This window comes from Gallinula chloropus, assembly GCF_964237585.1.
Source record: "Gallinula chloropus genome assembly, chromosome: 9".
In the NCBI taxonomy this organism is placed as follows: domain Eukaryota; kingdom Metazoa; phylum Chordata; class Aves; order Gruiformes; family Rallidae; genus Gallinula; species Gallinula chloropus.
The window spans coordinates 1,466,346-1,484,468 of record NC_140094.1 but is presented as its reverse complement, the minus strand read 5'-3'; the positions used below and the strand labels follow the sequence as shown (position 1 = coordinate 1,484,468).

The following is an 18,123-nucleotide window of genomic DNA, read 5'->3' as shown; positions in this document are numbered from 1 at the left end:
GTGAAAGCCATTTGAAATAAATATTTGATTATATAAGTTATGACAGAAGCAGTCAGCATTACAACCAGTACCATGCCAAACCATGCTATTCTAAAAGAAGTACAGAGAGGAAGAAAAAATGTTACTCTTTTTCCAAATTCATAACCACTAAAAAAGCCTTAATAATGTAGAACTTAAAGCAAATAAACAATTCCCAGCACTTGCTCTAGCTTGGCATTACTGTATTAGCTATGCAGGATACACCTATATCATCAAGCACACCGACAGAACTTTGGTGTAGGAAAACCTGCACCTATTTTGGAGTTTAGCTTTTAAGAAAAATGCAATTGGAATGTACGTCAAGAATTCAAATCTGCATTTAGAGAAGATATTTTTATGGAATAATTAGTGTGTTGCAAGTTAGTTTTCAACACTCATAAAAAAGAAAGTGTGGAAAGCTGTAAGTCCTTGCTGCTTGGGATTACGTATGGTCCTATAGGTGAGGTAACCTATTAAAGGTACCTTTCTAGGTTTGGTTTAACAACAGCCTGAAAGTTTGGTGATCTGTCTTAAGCAGCATAGTAATTTTCAACCCACTTCCTTCAGAAAGGCACACCCCAAGTTCCTTCTACCTGTGCTTAAAAGCTTAATTCTGAGTAACACGCAAAGGCAGGAAATGATTAACTTGCTTTCAATTCACAGACTGCATCAAATAAGGAAATCTGAATGTTCCGGTCTGTTGGGCTACTTATGCAACTTGGGAATTAATTTAATTGCCTTTGCCTTCCCTTCCATTGCTGATATAAAGATATTGATAGATGTATATCCTGAAGGCATTTTAAGGCTTACTGTATTAAATGTTCATGGTACTAAGATAGAATGAGCAAGGTTTTAAATTTAGCAACGGATCCTCCTGAAAACTGCAAACAGCAAAACATGGGCAAATTGCTCTTTTTACTTTTATGCTGAATATACAGGCATCTTAGCTGGTATTTCTAGTATTATTTTAAATTTACGCTGCAGAAATTTTATACTTACACAACACATTCAAGAGACCTGATAAAAATTCCCCTTTGCATACTATAGTAGATCGAAATAGGCAACCCAACTGTAAATATCTAGAAATATTTAATACTCTACATCGCAATTTATATAGTAATTTAAGAATTTAACTACAGTGGTCATAATGTTTTTAAAAATTAAAGCTTTCTATGTCGCAATAGATACCAGTGTATGCTTTATTGACATATCCTACATGCAAGTCCTTGAGAAGTTCCTTTTAATTTTGACCTGATTTAGTACTAACTTAGTAGACTGGAAATAAGGAAATTGACTTCTATGTGTCCTAGGGATAACATGCTTTAATATAAACATAATTGTCTGATTTTTGATTATTCTTTTTTATTCTATCAGAAACATGCCTACAAAGGACGTGCATGAAATAGAGCTACTGCAAGACTCTTCAGAGCCACGTTAGTAGGAGCCAGACTCAAAAATATTTCATGGGTTGGTACTGCCTATATGTGTAGGTACTATTATACTTGCCCATTTATGAATAACAGGAATAAATAACAGAAGCGATCCAATTACTGAAACCAGAAGAAAAGTCCATAAGAACATTCGATCAAGCACCTGAGCAATAAATTTCCAGTCTTCAACAACCTAAAAAACAAAGAGTAAGAGAGTTGTTCAGTAAGTGTGAGAACAGATACAAACATACCACCCACAATTCTGAATCACTTTACAGCACACTTTTCCAATCATGCCCATCTGGTAGCCCCCTTTAGTAGCTTCTATAATTACACTATGACCTGCAACACAAACATATTTAGTAGTTCTATGAACACTGGTAAGCTATAAATATCAATTGTTGTGGTTTAACCCAGCAAGCAGCTAAAACAATCACACAGCCATTTGCTCCCTCCCCCCACCCCAGACTTGAAAAAAAAAGGTAAAATTCAAGGGTTTAAAAAAGACATTTTAATAGGATATTAAAGGAGGATGATAATATTGATAAATAAAATAATACAAACCCAGAGATGCACACCACAATTGCTTACTAGCTGCTGCTCAGCTAGTTCCTGAGCTGTGCTGCCATCCAGCAAACCCCCCAGTTATACACAGAGCATGATGTCATATGTTATGGAATATCCCTTTGGCCAGCTTGGGTCAGCTGTCCTGGCTACCTTCCCCTCCCAGCACCTGAGTGCCCCACCTTCTCGTTGACAGGTTAGTATGAGAAGCTGAGAAGTCCTCAACTGCTTGGCAATGACCAAAACATCAGTGTGTTCTCTATGTTATTCTCATCCAAAGCCCAAAACACAGCATTAGACCCACTTTTAGGAAGAAAATTAACTATCCCAGCTTAAACCAGGACACCAATACTAGATTTTAATGCAGAAACTGACCCCAAGAAGCACTGAACATCCTCAACTACAGAGAAAAGAAATCCACATGCAGTTTTCTAACATACTGCAGGACTTAGGATTCACACCACAGCCACATCATGAAGTGGAATTCCTGTGCAGGAGCTAGAAGCAAAAAAACAAAACCAAAACCACCACAAAATAAAACCACAAATCACAAAAAGCCAAAACCAACCAAACAATAAACAAAAACAAAAAATAAATTAACAGTATACAGCAGCTGTTGTGTTACATACCAGAACTGAAGGCTGCGAAGTTACTACTGCACAGTAAGAGGGAGAATACTCACAGTACTTTGAAGACTATTTACTTTCTGATACAATTATTCATATCTAAACAGAGTTTTGCATGTATATCAGATATAATGGTGCGAGCAAATTAAAACCCCACCTAACATTTGAACTGGAGTTATCCACAATTCCCAAGTATACAGCTTCTTAGGAGGTGAGGCTGCAACAGCACTAGCTGTTAGTTGTTATTAACAACTTTTTGCAATTAAAGTTTGCTTTCTCTGGAGTCCAAGTAATAAAACACAATAATACAGTTGTATTTTAATTTCTGAAGTTGAGACTCTCTGAAGTATTACACCGGAAAAACAAAGTACTTATTGCTTCTACTGTCACCCACAGTCAACCAGAGTTAAGTTCAGCAAGAGAAAGAAAACCAACCGTTTAAAGGAAAGTATGTATTTTATAGCAAACTGTTCTATTTGTGCTGTTTATACAACACAGGGGTATTTGATGCTGTTTTAACAGTACAAAACTCTCAGCTGGATCCTTTGTGATCATGTCAGTCGAGTCCTGAGAAGATACATTACAGGAATTAACTTACTGCTGGACTACCATGTGAGAACATGCTCCCAGCAACCAGTCATTTCTGTATAAACTTCCCTAGGTCTGGGGAGGTGATTGTGCCCCTGAACTCGGCATTGGCGAGGCCACACCTCAAGTACTGTGTGCAGCTCTGGGCTCCCCACCATAAGAAGGACATTGAGGTCCTTGAACAAGTCCAGAGAAGGGCAGCCAGAATGGGGAAGGGGCTGGAGGGCAAATCCTATGAGGAGTGGCTGAGGGAGCTGGGGGTGTTCAGCCTGGAGAAGAGAAGGCTGAGAAGAGACCTTATAACCACCTACAACTACCTGAAGGGAGGTTATAGAGCAGTGGGCAATGGTCTGTTCACCTGAGCAACAGGAGATGGGACAAGGGGCAATGGCATGAAGCTGCCAGGGCAGGGTTAGATTGGACATTAGAAAAAAATTTTTTATTGAAAGAGTTGTCAGGGCCTGGAACAGGCTGCCCAGGGAGGGGGTTGAGTCACCTTCCCTGGATGTGTTCAAAAAAAGGGTAGATGAGGTACTTAGGGATATGGTTTAGTTTAGGATGGGAATGGTTGGACTTAATGATCTTCAAAGGTCTTTTCCAACCTTGTGATTCTGTGAAAGACTCTCAGGCCATGCCATCAGACACAGATAGCAGTATCATGAGGCCACACAACAAGCTTCTATATTTCTATGCTAGCCCAAAAATAGCATTTAAGTCCCTGATGTTCCAATGGTGCTAGTTTTAAAAGCATGGAAAAATAGATTCATAATGCTCTTACCCAAATGGTGTAAATATACAGACTGAAAAGAAAACATTTTAGAGCATTCAAATTGTTTGTACTGGGACTTTACAACTGCAAAATAAGGCTTAACAGTATTTATTATGTAAAGAACCCAAGGACTGTATTGCATCAGCCAAATATCTCTAAGAATTCTCAGTATTCTTTTCAGTGGAAATAATTACACAGCTTCCAGTGAAGGACAAGAACTGGAAATCCCACAGCACATATTTAATATGCAACTGCATAATAAACCATTGCTTGGTTTTCTAATTTCCAGTTTGACAAAATCAGTGTGATAGGAGCAGAACACCCACCTCACGAACTTCATTCTCCTTCATAACATGCCTCGTAATATAGCGGATAGAGTCTAGAGCTGCTTCCAAGGTGTTTCTAGATGACTCTGATCCATTCACATTTCCTGTCTCCTCCTTCTGAGCAAAGTACCTGTCTACATGACTTCTCATGCAAAGCAGCTTAGGGAGTTTGTGAAGAAATATCTTGCGAACCCAAGGTGCCATAGCATTGTGTGTAGACGAAGAGCGATGATGAATATTGATAGCAAAGACAGTTATCACAATGGACAATGTCACAAATATCATAGTAAACACCAAGTACTCGCCTATAAGTGGGATAACTTTAGAAGATGATGGAATAATCTCTTCTATAACAAGAAGAAAAACAGTCAAAGATACCAGCACTGAAGTGCAAAGTGAAAGTTTTTCACCCTCATTTGAAGGAAGATAGAAGACAAGGACAGTTAGGAACGAAAGCCCAATACAAGGAATAATGAGAAACAACGTGTAAAAAAGTGGCAAACGTCTAATTATAAATGAATATGTAACAAAAGGATACCAGCAGCATCCATCAGTCCTATTTCCTTTGCTCCCTGTTGCAGTCACTATTTCCCATTCTCCGTTATCAAAAAAGTCTCTTTTGTCTACATCATAATCTTCAAGAATGATATCAACCTGTGAGCCATCATAAGTCCAGGAACCAAATTTCATAGAGCAATTTTGGAGGTCAAAGGGGAAGAAGGTTACATCAATAGTACAAGAACTTTTGTAGTTTGCTGGTGGAGTCCAAGCAATGGTCCCATCATATTTTACCACAGTTTTTGTAGATGTTCCCTCAAAACGTCCATCTGCACTGAAAGGAAAAAAATATGCATGGTAATTACAACCTGGGGGGTATAGGGTGAGGGTTTGTGGTTTTAAATAAAAACAGATGTTTTGTTATTGGCATTTCAGCTGTTCATTCCCCCCGCTTCACCCCCTCAAGCAAAAGGTTATATTGTGTTCCTAAGTCAGCTTTTTGTTGATTTTTTGGTTTTGTTTTTAAATCTGAATATTCCATAGGTAGACAGCTTTGAAAGAGTTAAGAAAACATTCACGCTTATGCAAGGGATTGTAAAAATCCTGGCCTTGAACAGCATGACCAAACTCTGGCACTTCTGTAAGTAATACAGCATAAATACTTTTCCACTTGGCTAAATTATAAATAAAGTCACAAAACAGGTGAAGTAGGTCTTGTGTGACACCTCCAATCTTGAATTTACAATCACCACAACAGAATTTTTTCCTGACTCAGCAAGTCAGAAATGTAAAAGAATTGCACACACACCCAAGTTGAGAAGAAAGGTTAATTCAAAAGTTATTGCTTCTGAGACTTCTTAATTTCCCCCCGCAAAAATCCCCAAATATTTCATTTTAGTGGTCTGCATTTTACATCCATGCTGAATCTGACTTACAACAGCATGATTTAGTTGCCTCCCTGCCATCAACTTTATCCTATTTGTCTGTAGCCAACACTGCTTTGCATTTAAAAAAAATAATTTACAGGAAGAAGTGGAAATAAACTTTTCAAAGAGTCCAGAAATTCCATACAGAAGCCAAGCAACAAAGTCCATTTGCATTCAGAGGCAAATTCTTCCCCACATTCTTAGCTGTGCTAAGTGTACACACATAATCTACCCAGTGAGCATCCTAGAAGCATCCCAGGGGGCAAAGTTAGAAAGTAAAAATATTTTTTCTATTAAACGATTAAAATCTTACTTGTCATACAACACAATATCTGGAATCCAAATAGAATCTGATGGGACACGAATTGATGTGATTCCAGCATAGTCTTCAGGATTCCACCTTAACTTTACATCTATCCATTCCTGTGGAATGCAAAAATGAGTATTACTGTGAAGCTGATTTAAGCAGGGCAAGACCAGATGAAAACACATAAAGAGGCAATCGAAAAAAACCCAACAAACTGGCTTCTACAATTTGCACACAATTGTGAATTTGCTCAACAGCCATCTATTTTCCTCATCCAGTATTTGTTTTCTGTTCTAATAACCACCTGACAGTATTTGTGTACAGAACTTAATATATAAAATCCTTTTTTTGGAGCATGCAACAACTAAGTTTTTTTGAATACACAATTAATTAGAAAAGTTTTGGCTTGTAGTTATGAAGCTTCAGATTTTTTCACTGGCATTTTATACACACCTGTTTCAACCAGACATTTGTTGTCATCAATTGATTTTTCTCATCCTACAAAAATAAAGCATATTTTATGAAAAAAAAAATAGATCTGCACAAAACATTCAAGCTACCTAAAGGTCTGGAATGTAAAATACAAACCAGACTTCTAAACTCATTGCGGTCACTGGTAAGTATGTTTATATGGGAACATTTTAAACATACATTTATAACCTTTGATTATTTAACTGTCAAATGTGTTATTTCTCACTTTTGTGTCTCTTTCACCTCTTACTTTTTTTTTTTACTGGATTTTATACAGTCTTATTGTTTTCATAGGGAAACCTAAAGGAACCACCAACACGTGGGAGAAAAAAAACTTATAAACAGATAATTCAGTTTGGAAAGAATATTCTGAAGAGAACGAGTATTGGGGGAAGAAAACCCATCTGGTTGATCTCTTTCACATCACAGGTGAAGTCAAGAGATAATCTTCACTAGTATGGAAGTAGCATATTTAAAGGCTCAGAGGATTATTTGCTGCATAAAGGAGAAAAAGAGCAGTATTTTCAAGTGCTCCTGAATTTTACAGAATGATTGCATTGAAAAACGTGGGTTTCCCCATTAAATTAAAACACAATTCCCTAGGCTTAAGAATTTTACTCCTTTTTTTCTGAAAATCACACTAAGCCTAAGAAGCATTTGTCTTGTCAACCTCTTGGCAATCACTTCTTTATGCCCCCATCCACTATGCATTTTGAATTACACCAATAAGAATTTTATAGCCTTAATCTACTGTGTTTATACTAAAATATGCACAATTATTTCCTATGACACTCTCTTCCAGAATTTTAAGAACTAGAAACAAAAAACCCCACAAACATTTATTATGCTTACCACATCTACTAGCTGAGAGATTGCAAGACCAAACTTTATCTTTATTGTATCGTTCAAGCGTTCCACAGGACGAACCCATCTCTGATAGTCTTCAAATAAATGTTTAAACAAGCGATCTTCACTTTTAGCAATAAAAGAAGGTTCAGATATACCTACATAAAAAAAAAGGAATTTATTAACTTTCATTTAAATGAACAGTGTACATCTGCATTCTTGTGTCCAAAGAGCTACAGCTAAGTTTATGCAGAATTAAATTTCTCATCCCATTTTGGCCAGAAGCATGGCCAGAGTCTTGGAAAAATAATTCTATGTAATAACCTGGTTTTATCAGCATCTCAATACCACTAACACACTTTTAAAATCTATGACTTAAGAACATTAAGATAATTTTAGTAAAAATGAAGGCAAAATGGACTTGTACCATTTACCTGGAGCAGTGCAATTCTGGGAATCCTCTAAACCCGACAGTTTGTCTATGAGGGACTAGAGTTCTATCATTCTAAAAACAAGGTGGTACCTGATAAAAACCTACACCCTCACTCTGCACTTCTTTAGTGTATTGCCTAACTTGCACTCCATTTTGGAACATCAGGCCCTTCATGTTTCATGCATTATTTCTTCTAATGTTTGGTCACATCTATGATATACAGACTCTGCAGTACTTGTAGAGCACTTGCCCCCCCACCACCCCCAGTGTTTTATATCTTAAATGCACGTGACAACCTATTTACAAGTCTACCCTCTACAGATCATAACGTCCTATTGACTGGAAGGCATCTTTCTAGTTGGGAGTATACATTCAGAGTACATTTCTTCTTCATATTTTTCAAGGAGTTATTTCAAAGCCTGAAGACTGAAGTATGACTTGGAATAGCCAAGTATCTTTGCATAACTTAGAGAAATGGAAACTGAAGGTCACCTTTCATCTCCTGAGAGAATGGAATACATGGCAAAACTTGGGGAGGCGGGGAGAAGTACTGTTGCAGAAACTGCAGGCAGAGCGCAGCCTGGGTTTGAAAAGAGATTTTTAACTTGTCCTAAAGCACCTCACCAAGCAACTGCTGTCCTTTATCTTTGTGAATCCCCAAGAAAGAGGTGGTGGGGGGTGTGTGACAATTTTTTTTTTCTCACTGAAGTTTATCAGAAGAAACCCTTATCCAAAGAAAGGCGAAGTGTAAGGTTTCACTATTGTGAGAACCCATGCAAAAAATTTACATCCCCTAAGTAACAAAACAAGGACAAACTTGGGGCAAGATATGGAGGAGGAAAAAAGGCAAGATCTGACAAAGCAACCAGAATAAGAAGAGCTTGTAAAGACAGTGTGAAAGACCTGGAGAAGGCAACCACCTTAAGAAGTAAAATTTTTGTCTAAACTGACTGAAATTACTGCTGAAAGAAGAACTAAGAATTACAGTAGTCAGTTTAAGGGACAGAGTAAACCAGAGAAAGATGTCCACAACTATATTTTTAGGCACAGATTTAAAATATTATGCCATTACATAAAAGTATGGCATGACCTCTCTAGAAATCATGTGGTCACTAACAGCATCCATCTAAAAAAAGATATATCAGAAACAGAAAAGCATCAGAGAATGTTATAAACAGATTAAAGCCAGAGACAGTCATCCTTACAAGGAGAGATTTAAAAGATTAACATTATGTTCACCTCTTCTCCAAACAACATAACAGAAGCAGATAAAGTAGCAAACAATATAGACACAAAAACCACTAATGGCATTTAACCTTCCTCATTAAAGAAGGCCAAGCAAACAAAAGCACCAATTAAAGGCAGTATTAAAAAAAAGGTCTCTTTCTGAAGTTCATTTCAATAAACACACAGTAAATTAGAGATTATTAGACATTGAAGCCAACTAAAATTTTAGAATTGCCTGGGATTATTAAACTGTCAGTTATGTCAGGGAGCATCATACTTTCATGGGGTATCAGTTCACCTTCCATCACAACTTGCACAAGCTACCTCAGAATCTGATCAACGATTTGATGCCTCACATTTGTTGTGGAGAATTGGCTAACATCACTTCCACCACTAACTTAGACAGACCTAAGCTAGCTCTACATGACCACAGCCACTGCAGCCTAGACAACTAAGACAGGTAGCTTAAGTTTTTCAGCTCCCCCTCGTTCAGAGTGTTCTTGTGGCAGCAGCTGCTTTCTGCTGTGCTGCACAAGGCTGCGCTTAGAGATCCTTTGGACAAAACACCCCAAGCACTGCAGAACCCAACCAGAACCTGCCTTCTGCACTGCAGATTTGTCCAGTACAACTATTATTAGGAGTACTAACTAGATTTGCTCAAAATGTTGTAGTAGGAGCACAAGTAGAATGTAATTTAAGGAATAGGATCAGCAAAGGTAGGAGCAGCGAGACACCTTTCCCCCCCCCAAATCGTAGTGTCCACCCATCCACTAACATGCTGCCAAATGGTTCTTGCTGCAGCGCCAAATCAGAATTTGGGTTTTAAGACTGTTCACCCTTCTGCTTCAAAGGCCCAGCCTATCTGTTCACAGTGTGTTTCGTTCACTCACAAACCTACTGTTCTTTGAGATTTAGTGTTCGTACACGCTGAACAGTTGAACATCTTTTCATGTCAAGATTGTTGACACGTGGGTTGTGTAATAGCAACAGACTGATGAGAAACCTGCCTTGCACCACTGTGCATACCCACCTCAGGTGGATATGTGAGAACATACAAGGCATAAGAATTGCTGCAAAAAAGGATCCACCAAATCCCATTCTGTATAACAATGTTACATGCAGAGAAGTTACCCTTGCAGCTTTCAGGTTAAAATAATTATTCTCATTGATATCTCAAGGTTCAGTATATCTTTATGAGCCAAGGAATTTTTCTTATTTGTAATTATGCATAGATTTTCCAAGTCCTGCTTTTTACAGACAGCCAAAAGAATGCTTCCTAAAGACACAATCTATTTCTATACCCCTATTTCCTGAATTATGAATGGGATTGTGTATATTTCAGTTTAATGTTTCATAAATGCTTGGGTTTTGTATTAGCATTAATTACATTTCCCTTTTACAATTACAAATCTCAACTGAATTTTTCATACAGTTGGCGAATGACTGCGCAGCTGGGTACTCTCTCTCTCTCTCCCCATTAATTGACCTTGAAGCAGTGCAGAGGCAAAGTTGCACTTTCACCATTTCTGTGTTCCTGTAAGATGACCTCCTGTACAACAATACAGCATCTTCAAGGTACATGCTGTTTCCAGATTAAGCTTCTCTTAAAACACAGTATCTTCTGCACTGTTAACTGGGGCCATGTTCCTTTACCACTTTTGTATACTTACACAACCTTTTTCAAACTCTTTACACTCAGACCTCTAGTATACTCACTGGTTTATTAAAGCGACAACGTTTACAAAATGGTTCAACTAATTTCCTTTCTATCACAGAAATACCCAGAGTTTTTCATATTTCTAGTTTATTAATAAGCTGGAGCATACTGGTATGTAAAAGGCAACTTATACAAAGGAGAACTCCATGAGGAGGTTGGTGATGGTAATGATGTATTAAGATTCAACAAAAAAAACCCCTAAACACATACCCCTACCTTTTTTAATTTCATTTAATAGGACTACACAGGTCACTTGTTTCACAGACTGCAAGTGTTTTAATAACTTCTTTCCACCTGTCTGAAGACTTTTAAGATTATTATTAAGGGTGCAATTCTTAGTTATTGGTGTTAGCATCAATAAGAAATATGGCCAAAGAATTTGTGGCAAACAGAAAAAAAAAAAAAAGGTACAGAAGAGGTAAAATAGAGTTAGGGACTTAAGGCAGCAGACTGGCTACACTATTTGAAGAAAAGCCCAAAGAGGTTAAAACCTACAACAAGCAAGATGAGCAAACAAACAAGCCAGAGTGCAAGTCTCATACTAAACCATATGCTAGGAGATTATGGAAGCGCTCACCCCTGCTACTAGCTCACTACACTAAAAAACAAACCAACCAACCCAAAACTTAGAGGACTCACAGCCTTTGAAGGGCAATTCTAAGCATCCCTGTATTTGCATGGCTTTATTTTTGTTGAGGTCAGGCAACTTCTGCAGTCTATTTCAGAGGCAGCTCTCCATATCGTTCAATGATAAATCCCAAAGACAATGTTTACTTCACAACTTACACCTGAAACTCTTCTCTCAGCCCATCTCAGTGGGATTCCATGTTCTGCAAAAAACCCAACTAAATTGCATGAGAAAATCCTGGATGGCTGAAGTTCTGCAAAAAGGAGACATTCATGCACAAAGCAGACTAACAATTCAATTTTTCTAAACTTTGAAGTAGATTGAGCACGCTTCTGACAAAATGCTAAATAGAAATTCTAATCAAACACTTGTCCTTGGACAAATTTTATTGGAAAATTCAGTTCTATGATTCCCCCCCTAAATATTTAACCAAATTATTTTATTAAAGTACTTGGGAAGAAGTATTTAGAAAAGAAAGGGAAGCATTGGTGTGTGTGGGGGGGGGTGTTTCAGATACATGAATTACATGACAAAACATGTACATGTCTTATTCACTTTGCTAACATCTTCAGGCCAAAATTTCACTAGTGCTGCCAATAGCAGATCTACTTCAGATAAATTACAAAAATGTTTTTATTTTGTAGAAGTCTGTCTTCTTACTTTGTTTCTTACTGTATCATTATGAGACTGAATTTCTTAGCATCTTAATATGATTTAGCAGCAGTAGTCTTTTCATAAGAGTTACCAGTGAAATATTGTTACAGCTATACCTCTCATCTTTACACAAATTTTTGTTTTTAAACAAGAGAATATTGCAGACCATGTTTCTCAAAAGAATAAACTTACTTTGACCTCTATATTCCTCTGCACTTCTTTAAATAAAGTGTTTGAGAAGCACATTGGGATTGCAGATGAAACAATCATCCTTACCCTTCAAACAATGTATTTCAAAGCATTTTCTAATGGATATAATTGAGTGTTAGTGATTTCAGGTTTTCTTTGGATTGCTACTGGGTGCATTTTCAGAAGAGGTCCATAGGAGAAGGGAAAAAGTCACTTTCTAGAAGCCTAACGTTAAGATGTAGATTCAGAGGTAATATACATCACTAACGCAGATTTATAATCATATACCACTATAATGAAAAAGAACACTACTGATGATGATAATAAACACAGCAAAATGTCCACACTATGTCCTTCACATTATATTCTTTAACAATGTGCTATCATAACAGACTGCTATACACAAATCTATTTAACTACGACAAGCTACAACACAACTAATAGTTTGCCTACAAACAGGAAAAGTGAATGAATATATGCAGTATCCCTGCCTTCAGTGCACCAGTATATTTATTAAGGTGATACAGTGGGTTTTTTGAAGTAATACAGTCGGGTTTTTCAGCTAGCAGTAAGCATTTAGAAAGATCAAAATCACCTTTATTAGAAGTCAAAGCAGGGTTACCAACTATCCAATTTCTGAACAAAAGTCAGAAAAGCCACCTATTGCAGCCTGTAATTCTTACAAGTATTGTTTCTCCCCTCTTTAAAAAATAAAACCGAAGCTCCCGACTACACCTCCAAGCATGGAACAGGTGGCTATTCTTGGCCGTTTCTTGGCAGGTTTTATCACAAATTTATTTTCCTTTCTTTTGTTCAGGGTTGTCAGGTGATTTCAGAGGCTGATAGTACAAAAGCAACAGCCTTGTATTTCTGTGCCTGGGTATTAACGCAGTGCAGCTCTATCGATAAAGCACAGCTGCTAGCTGCTGCAGAAACTTCTACCATTTCTCCTTCACTCCAGGGATTTCAAGTTACTGGGAGAATTTCTGCCTTCTCTCTCACCTTGCACATCACACTCCTGCCAACCAACAGCAAAATTAATTGATATATTGTGGAGATGAAACTATCAAGGACTTTGCACTGCAATATCACTTAGCCCATACTGATATGAACAGAAGTAGGTACTACCCTGCAGGTAGGTAGCAGGCAAGATGGCTCTTACAGTCAACTCATTTAAAAGAGTAAAAAGTTTCTGGCTTGATAATTGAGAAGTAGAATTAAACTACCCCCTAATAGCTTAACATCAAGGGGTAATTATGTCCCATATTAATGGATGCATCTACAAGTTTGATTAATAACAGCATAATATACTGCCAGGTAGCTTGTAACTAATCAAGAAATAGCTATGATCAGCTACAGATTAACAGTCTTTGGATTGACAGCTAATTGAAGCACAAACCATTCCTTTCTGAATACCCGTGCTACGGATTCTATTGTGAATACCCACAATCTGCCAAACAGCTTCCTGAGCTCTATAGTGAAGCTCCTGTCAGCAGCAGTCTCCTGATTAATGGCCACCTACATTGCTAACATTACAGGTCTGTGGCAGGACACAGCACTTCCTTGTGAGTTCGCCGACATGAATATTCTCCACTCAGTTTTCAGCAGACAGAAGAACCACACACAGTCTTTCTCTCTGCCCAACTGCTAGGGCACACAAAAGGGCTGCCCCATGTCAGGCCACGATAAAAATTTGGTCACTCTGAAGCCAATTAGACTTTTTTGGTAACAGATCCAAGACTTTGTCATCTCTGTTTATACCACTGTTAACCACTTAACCCTTTTCACTGACTGTTGGCCTGTCAGTAAGGTCTGAAGATGGACGGTGAAGACAGCACTGAGGAATGCTGAATGCAAGCAGCAAAACCTGCATATGCAAGCACAGATAATGGAAGGAGTCCAAGGAAGAACAAGTATGCAGAAGCAGAACCTTCTATTCGCATAGATTTAGAGGGTACACATCATGGAAGCAAACACAAATCCACAGTGTGTGTAAATAAAACCTTTGTGCAAGTAAGACCCAGGCCTCGGGCTGCTCACAAGTTGCCAGCGCAGCTCTGGGTGCTGCAGAAGTTGCGCACTGGCGTGATCTTCTACAGTGACATTCTGCTCAGGCAGCTCGACCACAGCCCCAGAGATACACAGAATCCTACAGCTCACAGAAATCAGAAACTCTTCTTAGAAATCAGATAATCTGCTCAAAACCAGATGCAGAGTAGGAGATTTTGGAACATACACTATCACACAAAAATACTATCCATTCTGAAAAGCAGGAAACTAGGCAAGTACTTGCTTCCGCAGTTCCTCCTACAAACCAACACAGACATTTCTCATCAATCAATGCTCACATTTTTCTTTCTAAGAGCCTCTAAAGAAAGCACAGAATATTTTCAGAGAAAATTCACACGAAACCCATACAAGCAGGAATGTTTGCAGCTTCCTGTTGGGTAGGGAGAAGGATCCAGTCTGTCAAACTGAGTGGAAACCTGTTTTCTGAGGGGAAAATGTTTGAGTGTACGAACTCCAAAGGAAACACTATCACAGGTCTGTGGCACACCACAGCAGTGCTAAAGGTTTTTCTGTATTGACATCTCAACCTGTCAGTTTAAGATTCAGAGCAAAGAAAAAACCCTCATCATTTGATTGTACTTTAAATCAGCATGTATTTTTTCTTATGAAATCAGAGTTAACCAACAAAAAGGGTAGTTCACCTCAGGACTACTAACTAAAGTAACCCCCACATTCATTTTCAAGCACTCTTAAAGTACCACAAAACATCAGTCACAGTCATAATTCACTTCTACTTATTAAAGTGATTACCAAATGCAAACCAATGCCTCTAAAATAATACAAACTGTATGTACATGATACACTGATGTAGGTTACTATTTCCAGTAGCCCTATGTTTTAATAATATATAGCTATAACGTTTTTCATCTTAATAGCTAATTTCATTTTACTTTAGAGCAAAGAAATAGCAAAAAGAAAATTTTATCCTCATTATATATCATCACTTCTCACTGAAATCAAAACTGTCGGCTTGTGCCAAAAGACAAAGTTTGGCTTAACCTGACTGCAAGTAATTTCACAGTCACATACACTGTATAACCTGACATGATAATTTCACGCAGTTATATCTTCTGCTGTGATGCTTTTCCACCTTCTGAGATCAAGAACAATCTTTTAAATCACATCTAGCAGTAACAGACTGATTTTTTTTGTATGTCAAATTAAACCAAACACCAATACCTTTCACTTTAAGCCATACTAACGACTGTGGGTTTTTCCTGTTTTGGACTAATATTAAAAAGTCGGTTTTATCTTTCATTTCCTTGCTTGTAAAAAACGCAGTCATGGTCTCAAGACATTTTGCAAAACTCTTAGCAATGTACCCATAAATTATGTAAAAGCAGTGTTCTGGAATATCCATTTCTAAACAATTCTTTGAAGGAGGATTGATCTTGCTCCTTTAATCTTGGTGTAATTTTATAAACATTTTAGCTTCCCGGGCTATTTTACATCCTCCAGCTCTGAAAGTTACATCCTGATCGAATTACCAGAGTGACTCTTTTGAAGTCAAAGAAATAACGCATGAACAAACTAAAAATAATTCTGTTACGAATTCGTAAGAGGGACTTTTCTCTGTGCAGCCAGATCCATCTGCGACGATCGGAATAGGTTCTCGAAGTTTACCTCCATACCAGCTGCAAACGCAGAGAGCACGCCCCGCAAACCCAGAGCAGCTGAAGAAGCGAGCGGAGCCAATACTGAACGCTATGGCATGACGCTTCAAACCTTCAAAGCGCAGTGTGTTCGTCTATAAAGCGTAACAACTGCATAACGAAGTGTGTGGTAGTCAAGACTGATGCGCACCTGAGCTGCTGTGGGTCGGCACAGGCGTTTTTCCCCCCTCTCCTGGTGAAGGGGCAGCCCTGGTGAGCCCGTTCCACCACGATCTCTGGAGGTCACGCCTTTTTTTTTAAAAACAGAACCCCCAAAACTAGCCGAAGTCCTGCAATCCCTACCTCAGCACTCCTCGGCCACGGCCAAACGCCCGCTTCACCTTGACATCAGCCTTATTTTAGCCTCCTCCTGGCAAAAGTCGATGGCGTGGAAAACTAAGCGCGATGCCTGGCTGCCTCAGCCCCGGCTGCGTTTCCCCCCACACGCCAAAACCCGCCTCATCTCACCACACGAAACGCGCTCTCCTCCTGCCCGAGCTGCCACCGGCCCGCCGAGAGCCGGAACAGCCAGGGGAGGGAGCGGCGGCCCGGCAGACCCTCGGGCTCCGGCACGACCTCCCCCTCCCAGTGGCAGCGAGCTAGCCCCTCACAACGGCAGCCTCACAGGAAAGCCGGGGTTCCTAACTCCCAGCTGACCGTGCCCTCCCCTTCGACACCCTCCCGGCTCCTCGCTGAAGCGCCCGTTCGCCTGCCACCCCTCCCGCCCTCACCCCCCGTCAGCCCAGGCAGAGCGCCCCGCGGGCCCTCACCCACACGGGGCCGACCCGAGGCGCCTTACCCGCGTAAGGGGCGCGGGCGGCGGCGCCGGCTCCGGGCTGGCCGAGAAAGGGCGCGAAGAGGCAGGTGAGAAGGAGCAGGGGGCGGCCGCAGCGCAGCCAGGCTCCGCGCTCGGCCATGGCTGGGGGACAGCCCCCGCCGCCTCAGAGTCCCGCGGGGAGAGCGGGGCGCAGCGACGGGGCGCCGCTCCTAGCGGGAGCCGCTGGCCACGCCCCGCCGGGAAGCCGTGAGGGGGCGCGAAGGGCGGGAGAGGAGGGAGAAGGAGCGCGCGCGGGGGGAAGCGTTAGAACGGGGGCGAGAGGGAGGGGGGGGAGCGGCGGCGCGAACATCGGCCAGGCGTTGTCCCAGAGGGTTTTGTTCCCGGCGGGCGGTCCCGGAGGGGGCCCAGAGGTGCCCCGCGTAGGGCTGGCCGGACAATCCTACCGCTAACCGCTGGCTGCGTGCCTCGGCGACCCCGCTTCGGGCGGGTAGCGGCTGCCGCCTCCCCCTCGGCCTGTCAGAAGTTCCCTGTGAGGAAGGCGGGTACCTCGGCGGGAAAGCTATAGCGACCCCATCTCGCACTGACTGCACCGTCCCGCCGCTTCCCGGGTGACAGGAAAGGCTCCCTCCGAGGCGCAGGTGCTGACTAGGTAGGTGGTGCGCTGGGCCGCCGCTTCGGCCCCTCGAGCGACCTGCCGTGTGCCTCACTGAAGCGCGGCGGCAGCCCCGACGTCCACGTTAAAAACAGCGGGAAACCCTCCTGGGTCAGCGTTTGTCTCTCTTAAACCGCGAGGGCTCTTGCGGGAGGGCGTAAGTCTACGGGATTTTTAGGGAAAAGGAAAACATTACACTAAAAGGTAACTTCCATTCCATGTGAAACACAAGTAGGGCGGTTCTGTGGTGGGGTTTTTTTTTAAAGTTTTTAAACCAGAATGCTTTGGTGCTCTTATTCAAAGCCAGATGCAAGTTAAAAGACCCAGGATATTTCCATCTTTATGTATATGTGGATATATAACATCTGTAGCGAACATCCTGCACAAAAACCACCTTTTTTTTTGTTTCCTATATCAGGTAAATGAAAAGCTGTTATGAAAGACAACTTTAAATGCACCAACTGTGAAACAGAACTAGTGACTTTTCCTAAATCGTCCTCATGGAAAGGTACGGTGTACACATTGCCCTGGAAAAATAAAAGCAGCTGGTTTTAATGCGCTGCTTATATTTAAGATAATGCTTCAGATATTTACAGAGAGAAAAGGGTTGGAAAGAAGGGCTTTACTCAGCCTTAATTAGCTGCTAGGCAATGAGATTCTTCAGGAAAAAAATGGACAGTATTCAACTCAATTTCAGCAACTTTGTACCATCCTAAAATGAGCATTACCCAAAGTAGAAATTTCATTAAGCACA

At 40.4% G+C, this 18,123-nt stretch overlaps 1 protein-coding gene across 1 annotated transcript; it reads right to left on the bottom strand.

Annotated features, from left to right (window-relative positions):
- Positions 1 to 1,479: 1,479 nt before the first annotated feature.
- On the bottom strand, positions 1,480 to 16,856 carry CHRNA5 (cholinergic receptor nicotinic alpha 5 subunit; the record flags this gene model as incomplete). The annotated part of the gene is made up of 6 exons (XM_084267896.1): positions 1,480 to 1,641; positions 4,322 to 5,153; positions 6,059 to 6,168; positions 6,506 to 6,550; positions 7,376 to 7,527; positions 16,739 to 16,856. The coding sequence occupies 6 exons, from the start codon at positions 16,854 to 16,856 to the stop codon at positions 1,480 to 1,482; spliced, it is 1,419 nt and encodes a 472-aa protein (XP_084124022.1).
- Between the last annotated feature and the right edge of the window lie 1,267 nt (positions 16,857 to 18,123).